General features: G+C 33.0%; 1 protein-coding gene across 1 annotated transcript in view; it reads left to right on the top strand.

Moving 5' to 3' along the window:
* LOC145240378 (alpha-tectorin-like) overlaps positions 1–11779 on the top strand; it is a 67260-nt gene that overhangs the window by 22626 nt on the left and 32855 nt on the right. Inside the window, exons 7-8 of the mRNA XM_080103959.1 lie at positions 1832–2015; positions 8518–9057. Coding sequence (XP_079960085.1) covers positions 1832–2015; positions 8518–9057 — 724 coding nt within the window. The remainder of the gene's footprint in view (positions 1–1831; positions 2016–8517; positions 9058–11779) is intronic.

Genomic DNA, 11779 nt, shown 5'->3' on the forward strand with positions numbered 1-11779 from the left:
TCTGATTCCAGATTCCGATTCCGATTAGGGAGTAACTAATTATCAAGGCCTGAAGGCTACTCAAGGATAAAAGTTTATGAATGCAAGGTGACACCAGTGTAGTGACCGGTAATGATTATAATTGGGTAGAATTTGATTATTTAAAGGGATAGTTCAATAAGAACTTGTTTAGATTAAACTTGAAGATGAAAAGAAAGCAGACCTGTGATACAGTTCCACAGATGGACAGTTCTGGAAAAGAAACGATCAAACGCTTAGAATAAGTTAACTATTATATATTCCACGTTATCGTTTAGCATATCGGCTGGTGTATCTACCACTAACCCCTTCCTCTTAGACAGGGTCCAAAAAAAGTCTCAAATCTAATAAGTCCCGAACTGTCGGCCAAGCTTTCTAGGGCAAATGCTCTTGACATGTCAAAGGCTTTCGATAAGGTATGGCATAAAGGTCTACTTCACAAGATTTCCAGCTACGGTATAACTGGAAATGTTTTCTCAATCATTAAATCATTTCTATTTGGTAGGCTCATAAGAGTAGTGGTGGATGGGCAAAAATCAGAGGTCAGCACTAATAATGCTGGAGTCCCTCAGGGGTCCATCCTGGGCACAACTCTTTTCCTGATCTACATCAATGATCTCCCAAAACACATACTTAAATCATTCGTTGACATTCATGCTGATGACACGACCATCTATATCAAAGGCTGTAAATGACAAATTTCTCTCTGATTCTCTCTCCTCTGATCTAGAGCGCGTGATACAGTCGGGGAAGAGGTGGCTGGTTACCTTTTATGCATCTAAAACCAAGCTCCTATCTTTACATCATCAACGCTCTGATCCCCATCTGGTATCAATTGAAATGCTTGGCTCTCGTATAGGGGAGGCCCCGTGTTTTTAGAAGCTTCTGGGTTTGACCTTTACTGCTGATCTGAAATGGAACACGTACATCAAGTCTGTTGCCAAGGTCACTGGAAAGATGGTGGGATCCTTCTACCGCTCCAGAAAATATCTCACTACTGATGCAATTCTCTATCTATATAAAAGCCAAGTACGTCCAAGGATGGAGTACTGCTGCCACATCTGGGCAGGAGCTTATCCTGCCTTGACAGAGTACAAAATAGACTACGTGGTTTAATGGGGGATGCCCTTTTCTCTTCCCTGCAACCTCTCTCCCACAGAAAAGACGTTGCGAGCCTATCTTTGTTTTATCGTTATTTCCATGGCAGGTGCTCGTCTGAGCTCCAATCTTTGGTCCCCCCGCCAATCTTTCATGATAAACATCCGTCTAGCTGAATCCACTTTCAATAATTTTCCCCACTCTTTATCTGTGCCTAAATCAAAACGTAGATTCCATTAACAAAACTTCTGTCTTAGAACTACATGCCTGTGGAACTCTCTACCGCTTGTCTGTTTCCCTCCTGACTTCAACATGGATGTCTTCGAGCCCAACATAAACAAATTCCTGATGAACCACTCCCTTAAGTTATGACACTTTATCAAATCTCCAATACTAATGAATACTGCAACACTATCTCGTTGATTACTGTACACAAAATAACCCTTATCCCCGAGTGGCTTTTGAGCTTTCGTAATTGGTGACCTCCATGTAAAAAAAAGACTTCAGCATCTGCCCCATCGCCGCAATGTGACATCCCTGTGACTGCTTAGCAAGTATATAGTTAAATGGAATGTACTCCGATGAACTCATAGCACTTTTTTTACCTAGAATTTGTTTGTTCTAAAACTTGTTATACTGCACAAGCAGCAACGGTATTTACATTCATTTCAGTGTTGTGATATGATTTTTTTTATTGTTGTTGTTGTTTTAATAGATCAATGAAGAGATCCTGGACGAGAAATGTGAAATAAAGACGATTTGTAAAGCTGGAAATGTAATTGTCACTGAGGAGTTGCACCCTTGTCATTTGAACGGTGTTTGCAGGATACAAAAGGGAAGATATGCCTGCATCTGCGATGATAGATTCGTTTTACACAATGGAAAATGCATACCTACAGGTATTTGCACCTCTTTTATATTATATATATATATATATATATATATATATATATTTACTATCTAATATAATAATTATTTAATACCTACAGACACTAGTGTTTCATCCTTTCGGGAATCATCAGTACAGGGTGTCACGATTGACATCAGTCGATAGATTCGTACCCGGCGACAGAAGCCATCCCTAGCTTCATTAGCAAGGACCTAATCCATTCGGCTACCGTTAACGGCGAGAAATGCTGTTGAATTTTAAACATTTATTTTTTTTAATGCTTTTTAACGTCCGTCAGAGTGATCTAATCATTATATGATGATCTGCCATGAGGCCTAAATTGACCGACTTTTAATTCAACCGAAAGTGCTCAACGATAAAAAACGAGTTTCTTAAAGATGGCTTACAAGAATAGACCCCATCTAAGTGCTCTATTATTATAATAAGTCATCGGTACCGTCGGTTTCAAACCTAATAATAAGGGATCGTTTCAGATACTCATATCAAGCTTTCTTCAGCCGATACTCATCGATTAGTATCGACTGAAGAGATCTTGATATGGCAATCTAAAACGGTCCCCTATCATTAGGTTTGAAACCGACGGTACAGATATATAAAGTTTCTATAAATAAAATATACATATATATATATATATATATATATATATATATATATATATATATATATATATAAGAAAAGATAGGGAGATAATAATTTAAGTTACCTTAGAACTTTATTACGTCATCATGTCAATAAGGATGGGGTGATTACAAAAAGGGAAAGAGGAATGGGGGGAAACCTCTTTAGGCCATGGCATTTCAAAACTTAATGCTTCTCTTTGCTCTCACTCTTGTATTATGCTGATTTTTGCCTCTTCTGATAAAAAGCATTTAACTTTGAAATACCATGGCCTAAAGAGATTCCCTCCCTCATTTCTATTCCACTCATTGTAATCATCATCATCATTATTGACACGGTAATATAGTAATGTTTAATGTAACTTTAATTATTATCTCTCTTTCTCTTTCTATATATATATAATTTAAGGCTCAAGCATATATATACATATATATATATATATATATATATATATATACATGGTCATCCACATACAGTACTGTTTCGCTGTTTCACAGCTCATCAGTGTGGCTAGACTAGCGACTACCTCAAGCCAGGATCGAAACCCGATCGCCCAACGAGAGTCGGAGCTTCAAAAGGTTGCGCTATACGGCTGCTGCTATGCTATATATATATATATATATATATATATATATATATATATATATATATATATATATATATATATTGAATTAGCTCTAGGACATTTAACTATCGAGCTTATTATATATCTAAATTACAACGAGCTTTTCCTGTATTTTAATTAAACTAGTAGTTTCACTATTACATTAAAATACACTTAGCTCTTTAGACTATTATTCTAATCTCCTTTAAATTATATATATATATATATATATATATATATATAAGCGGTTTCGATTATAGCTGAATGCACTCAAATCATTTATTTTTTAAAATATAATTTTATCAAGAATTCTTCATAAGTTTATGTTTCGATTATAGCTGCAGGAACTCAAGTTATATATATATATATATATATATATATATATATATATATATATATATATATATATATATATATATATATTCATAAGTTTTTATTTCGGTTTCGATTTAAGCTGATGCACCCAAGACATATGGATATAATTTTTTTTTTTTTTGTGAAATCGCAACTTTATAATATATGGATGCATATTTATAAAAGAATAACACTATAGCTACACTCGAAGATCCAAATATTCATTTTTACGCCAAACAGCTCCTCCAGCATGTTAAAATCCGGTATCTTTTTAACAGATTCGTTTCGTTAGGCAGAGGCAACCGGTTATTATTATATCAATACCGACTATTTCGTGCCTATACTCCTCAGGAAAAAATATAAATTCTCTACTGAGAATAAAGAATTCATAAAAATATAGTAATCTTGGTTCGTATTGTAAAGCTAGACAGATTCTGAAAATATTTTAATTTTACAAAGAAATTTACTATGTATATATTAATAGAATTGTGTGCGTGTGTGGGTGTGCAGTATTTATTTTGTGTGTCACGCTTTCATCTGATTAATCGTTGTTTAATTGTTATGGACTTCCATTTCTTGTAATAAATAATTTTACCAAGAATTCTTCATAAGTTTTGGCTTCGGTTTCGATTATAGCTGATGGCACTCAAATCATTTATTTTTTTAAATATAATTTTATCAAGAATTCTTCATAAGTTAAGATTTCGATTTCGATTATAGCTGAAGGAACTCAAGTTATATATATATATATATATATATATATATATGTATATGTATATGTATATATATACATATATGTATGTATATGTATATATATATATATATATATATATATATATATATATATATATATATATATATATTCATAAGTTTTTATTTCGATTTAAGCTGATGCACCCAAGACATATGGATATATATTTTTTTATTTGTGAAATCGCAACTTTATAATATATATAAAAATCGATAGAACATTGACTCCGTAATAAAATATACGAAATCTGCAAGATTATAAATATCCTATTTAAGCGTACTTTACGATCGGGCTACGCCAGGCTTTCCTGCTAGCTTAGATAAATACTTTTGCAGTTTTAACAATGATATCAGAGTGTCTCCATTTAGACTGAACCTCTACAGAATACCAACATCAATATATTACATATGAATGAGTCCCCTGTGGAATTTCCACAGGTCCCGCTAGTTATTTGTATTTATTACTATTAATTTATTTATTTAATATTTATTTACTGGATTTTGTTAACTAGGCTTATATCAATATGTATACAGTTTGACCCCCACCCAAAAAAAAAATGAGCCCCAACTCTAATTAGGCCCCGTTTCTTAGTGTTTTGTCCAAACATCAACTCAGATTTTTTGTTTCATAATATAGGAAAGTATTTACGAAAAAGAACTGAAGTAAAAATAGAAATTGCTTTCTAAACTACTTCTGGCCAAGTCTTTATTTATTCCTCTTTCCCACCAGTCCATTCTTATGACTTCCTCTGATATTTCCATTTACCTTTCTCTGCCAAATGACCCTGCTACCCCAACTGTTCTACGTCTTACCTACGAATTCTCATCCATTCTTTTAATATGGTAAAATCGAAAAAGTCAGCTTTTCACACATTTGTCATAACTAGTTTATTATATTCAAAACATCACATCAAAACACTAGAGTCTTTGGCCTTTTTTCTTCGTTCTACATCATATGTTTTAGATGGCCTCCATTTAGCTTTTGGGTTTTTTTTTGGGGGGGTCACCCTGTATATGTAAACTATCTTGACACTAGGGGTTGCCCAGTCGTGCAATACGTTTAAACATGATATTTAAATGTATGTACATTGCGTATGTATCTTTTATTGATATATGACGAGGAATAATTTGCCTTGTGAACTAAGTCGCAAACATTTTTTTTAATTAAAAACAATAATGATAATGGCTTTCATCAAATTCCGTCCGTCTTTGTTTACAATATCACATTAGCTGATATTTTGGCCTTTAGGATGAATGCCCAGGAAAAGTCACTTGTGACTAATGTTTAGTTTTTAAATACGCAAACGGAAAAAATGATTTGCGGCGATTTTAAATGGTACCTCTTCATGATTGAACTCATTAGTAAAAAACATTCAACTCAAATGGTGCTCCATATCTCTAGATGTCAATAATTCTGTTTTTGTTTTGTTTTTGTTTTGTTTTTTTGTAGAAGAAATAATTTGCTAAGAGTTTATTATCTACCTTGTCGGTGTAGCTTAAATATTTCCCTGTAAAAATTATTCTCTTTTATCTATAAAAAAAATTGTTTAGGATCGGGGTTTTTTTTTTTCGATTTTTCATACTTATCTAATTAAATTCATTGCAAAACATATTTAAGAACACTGCCAGACATATAAATTAGTTTTGTCTGAAATTTACAAAACATAGACTCGGCCGTTTTCGAACCTATGAGAAAAAAATTCACACACACACACACAAGCACTACACAAAGTCAGTTTGCCTGGCGTATTGTACGTAAGGAGATATGTTTGAAGGCTATGTCAATGCAGTTCGTGGGAAACACCTTGGACACAAGTTAGATTAAATAATTATATAAGAAGGAATTTTCAATAATTTTAAATTATATTACATTTATTTACCAACATGATGTGCTGTACAAGATGGTAGGTATAGGTTGTAAAATGCGTATAAATATTATATTTTAATTAATACCGAATTTGAGACATGTACATTCGAGTTTTATGGGGTTTTTCAAACAGTTCTCTTCTTGTAAATAAAAAAATACTCGAGCTGAGCTCAGAACCAAAACCTAAATACAGTGAGTCAAATATGATAACCATTAGACCAACTTTACACGACATTTACAAAGTGTTTAAAAAAATATTTTTCTCAACATAAAGAACCTGTAATATTTACTGACCGCGCATGCGCAGTCGTGAAACAGTTAGCAAAATAAAGAAAAATCCGACGAGCTCGGCGTACCAGTTTGCTAATTTGGACTTCTTATAAGGCCGTTTGTCCGAATTAGAATCGATTAAAACTTTTCCACGTGTCTGAATACCCTATATACCAAATTTCAAGTCTGTAGATCAAAATGTCCTTGAGTATATAGGTTGAGAAGTGTCCTGAGGCATACACATACATTCTCCCTTTTACAGATATAGATGTATATATATATATATACATATGTATATATATATATATATACATATATATATATATATATATATATGAAATTTATTTATACAAACATTGATGGCTACCTATGTGCATACATGTTTCTGTAATTACCCGCGTTGGGGGATTACGTCTTCAGGCCAAGAATTATTGTCGAGAACTGATATTTCAAACAAAAACATTTACTTATTTCGTCAACAAAGTTAGAATGTAACATGGGTGGGGGTTATTTAATATACCTGCTCTGTTCACTCATTGAGCACTCTTTGGTAGACACATGGTGTTTCATTTGATATACTTCTAGGAAACTAAACTCTACTGGCTAAATATGAATATATACATATAACTACTTAATTTATAACTACTTAATTTACTCACATAAAATTAATATACGAAAGTATAGATTTATGCGTAAACTTTAAGTATTTACTTCAAAAGTGCTCAATACGTAGGTAGAGCTAGTTAGTAATTTATAATATATATATGGCGATTAAGCTACACTGAATATTCCGTGTTTCATCCACTCTAGGACTCTTCAGGCTTATGTGCGAATTCTGTGGTTGTTTATCATTTTTATATGCTCCTCTTCTATTGAGATTTTGTTAGCCAATCAGCTTTCTAGTATCCATCGCGCCCTTCCTATCAGCCAATGGGCATGCATTTTATCGGACAAAGGATCTGTTTTAAAACTAGGTTAGTGTTTTTTTATTGTTAGTTCATATATAAATATATATATGTGTACATACATATATGCACATATATATACATATATATATATATATATATACATACATATATGTGTGATCGTTTATGTATATTCATGTTTATTTAATTTATTTATTTGTTTATTTTCTATTGTTTTTGTTAGTTTTAAAACTATTTTGTATCGCTATCCTAGAGTAAATTTTATCTTGTGAACACAGTTGTTTGCTATTTCTCTTCTACAGTTTAATAGATGTTGGGGTTCTTTAAAGTACAGGATAGCAAATTTTTTATGAAGGCATAATCTACATGGGTCGTCTAGGTCCCTACACGTGGTAGGTTGTCTTATTATTTTCCATTCGACTACCGGCGAATGTCCGCTTTCTTTGAGTTCCTAGTATTTATTCGCTAGTGTTGTTTTTATACAGTGTTTTTTATTGTTGAATGTACTTTTGTGGTCATAGTATCGGGTTTTGAAATCTAAGGAAGTCATGCCTACGTAATATTTCTTGTTATTCGGGTTTTGTTTCGCAAATATTGTTGCCTGATAAACTACGCTTTTTTGTTAGACATTTATTTTAAACTGGGCAAAGTGTGCGGTGTCTACAGTTGCATTTATCTTGTTCGTTATTAGTATTTGTATTTATAGTATGGTTGTTCTTGTCCGGGGTTGGTTTATTATTATCATTATTATTATTATTATTATTATTATTATTATTATTATTATTACTGCTAGTTTTATTTTTGTCATGGTGTTTACTTTTTTATTGTTTATTTTTTTGTTGTTTACATTGTTTTTATTTAATATTTTGTTATCATGTGCTTTAATTATCATCTCTATACATACATATATATATATATATATATATATATATATATATATATATATAATATTAATATCACATTATCTAAATCATTTTCTGTGATGTACGTAGAATATGTGAATTTCAAATGATTCTTTGGTCATTCCAAATTGTTTACTGGAACGTTTGTCATGTATTCTTAATCCTAGCCCAAAATGATAACGATTCTTATTTCTTTCTAGAATGCAAGACAAAAGTGGCAGATATCATGTTCCTCTTGGACGATTCGGGACATATGTCGGAGTCCAATTCGCAGAAAGTTATTGCGTTCGTGAAAGAGATTGTCAGCAGTATGCACGTCGGTCAAAACTATGTGCGTGTTGGTTCGATTTCATTTAGCGGTTGGATGGAGAACAACTTCCACTTGAACCACCATTATAGCATGCGTGACGTATTGCATTCGATGAATGAAATATATAGTCATCGAAGTTCTTCATATGTCGAGTGGGCTCTTGATTACTTGAGAACGGAGTCATTTACCTTAAACAATGGTGACCGCGATGGAGCTATTAACGTTGTCATCCTCGTCACTGATGGAGGACCTGAAAATGAAGTTCAAATTTTGAAAGCAGCAGAATCTTTAAAGGACTCTGGAGTCATCGTATTTGTCGTTGCTATTGGACACCTGGATCGTCAGCCGTCATCTAATTTCGTGTACAACGTGAGAAGCTTTAATGCTTTGAAACAAATACAAACTGAACTTGCCAGACGAATTTGTTTAGGTTAGTATCCGGCAATGATTTTTTTCTACTCTTGTTCACCACAAAAAAAGGCATATTGCCACTTGAACCTAAGGGCTACTATGTTAAACCATGTCTACTGTAAACTATGTGAGGAAACCGTTGAGATATTTGTTAGCATTGCGTTTAAACTTCTGCATGTTAGCACAGTCAGGGAAACAGGAAAGAGAGATTTCCAAAGTCTAGTAATCCTAGGAAAGAAACTATTAGATTAGTGTACTCCTCAAATTGGTGTGCATATAGGAAGCCTCTTCTGAAGGCAATACACAAGCAAGCCCGCGAACAGTTTGCTGAAGACATGTAAACAAAGCCCATAGATTATTGGAACCATGTCCCATGGTCTGATGAAACGAAATTGAATTTGTTTGGTTCTGAAGCCCTTAAGCATGTGTGGCGGCCACCGGGTGAGGAGTACATAGTATCATGCCTAGAGTCAAGCATGGGTGTGGGAATGTCATGGTCTCGGGCTGCATAATTTTTTTTTTTATTCAATCTTCACCCCAAACAAGGCAAGTGCCACTTTGAAGTAGGGGGCTACTATCTGGGACAAAATTTGCGGGGGTGTTATGAACGGAGATGAGCAGCAAGATGTTCGTTCACATTACACTTGAACTTCTGCATATCAGTACAGTTGGAAAAGCAGTATCCCGGAAGGGAGTCCCAAAGACTTGCAATTCTGGGAAAGAAACTATTGGAGTAAAAGGCTTTCTTACGCCCAGCGATCTCTACTCTAAAGGGGTGGGACTTAGTTGCTTGTCGGGTTTGTCGGAGGTATTTACGTCGAGGAAATACAAGTGCTTGCAGTTCGTCAGAGCAGCCACCATTAAAGTATGCTGAAGGTATTCGAGAGTTACATTTCATTGGAGGTAATATATATAAATTTACTCTGTTATATATGCTGTAGAAAGACTACTTTTCATTGTGTCAAAAATCATTTTTTCAGTGTTGTGACATGAAGAGATATACTTAAATATTTGAAGAAATGTAAGGGGTGTACTCACTTTTGTGATACACTATATATATATATATATATATATATATATATATATATATATATATAATGTGTGTATATATATAATGTGTATATATATGTGTATATATATAATGTGTGTATATATATAATGTGTATATATATGTGTATATATATATAATGTGTGTATCCATATATAATGTGTATATATATATGTGTGTATATATATGTGTATATATAATGTGTATATATAATGTGTGTGTATATATATATAATGTGTGTGTATATATATATGCGTATATATATAATGCGTGTATATATATGTGTGTGTATATATAATGTGTGTATATATATAATGTGTATATATATAATGTGTATATATATAATGTATATATATATATATATATATATATATATATATATATATATATATATATATAAGGTATCACATTTTCTGCTAGTCACTGGCCACTACTGCTTGTCAGCTTGACTCACAAATGTATTTTTTTAAGTATATACTGTCTCATTCAGAAACATTTATGAAAAATCTTAGAAACATATATATGTCTAATCTTTTTATTGTTAAAATTTTTGACATTTTATGCTTAATTGAGTTTAATTTATCAGAGACATTTATAATGAACTCCTATCAGTACAAAAGTTGTTTTACTTTAATAGCGCAAAGAATGCAGCTATGTATTAGATCAATATTTAATTTATAGAGATTAATTCAATTTTTTTTCTTTTCAAATAAGTGAACCTATAAAGTCTCGCATAGTAGAGTCTTATCGCTTCAGCGACCAGCTGAGCCACAGAATTATTATCAATAATTAATTATCTTATGCCTTATTTCCTCTAGGTACGTGTTTTCCTCTCCACTGGTGGAGGGGGTAGCACTAGACCAGAAGTTGGGTGCGTTAAGGCAAAACCCAAATGCACTATGGCCCTTTAAAAATTTACCCGAGCAGACATATAAGCATTTTCCGGTGAGAGCGCCTCGAACAGTTATAAATAAACTATTATCCAAAGCGAGAAATCAATATATGGAAGGGTAGACTTCATAGAGCTGAACAAAATAAATGCCAAAATTTGCCAGAAAAGAAAGCTCAACACAATGATTCTAAACTCATATGGTAGGCGTAAAAATGAAGATAGGTTTCTTCATCGCTTTGTTTCTTTTATCCACCTTTTTAGGACATTTTTAACAGAGCGCGGACACACGTATGCAAATACATATGAAATGCGAAATAAAGTCACGTTAGAGAAGACGATCACATTAGAGAAGTGAGTGACGATCACGTTAGAGAAGTGAGTGACGTCATAGTCGCAACGAGAAGTACCGCGTGGTGGGAAAAGGAGGAAATAAATGTCGTTGTTACAAAAAAAAATGAGTTGAGATTACTTGTCTTCTGTTCCTTGCGACGAAGACTGCATACAACGTGTGGGTCCCGTGTTTAAACGTGTTTACAACGTCGCACATTAATCTTGCAAATAATGCATCGACCAGTTTGTGCAAGTTCCTTCCGCGTTACCACATTCTTTTATGGATGTTGGGAAACATCACGTGGTTCCTGTTTATTTTTGTTTTGTTTTGTTTTGTTTATTTTTGTTTTGTTTTTTGTTTGTTTGTTTGTTCGTTTTTTTTGTTTGTTTTGTTTTGCTTTTTTACAAAAGAGTTACCAATAAGTTTAACAATGTTAGGTAACTGGTAATGACTTTTGTTTAGACAAAGAC

This window comes from Euprymna scolopes, chromosome 19, assembly GCF_053919585.1.
Source record: "Euprymna scolopes isolate OS-2025 chromosome 19, ASM5391958v1, whole genome shotgun sequence".
Lineage (NCBI taxonomy): Eukaryota > Metazoa > Mollusca > Cephalopoda > Sepiida > Sepiolidae > Euprymna > Euprymna scolopes.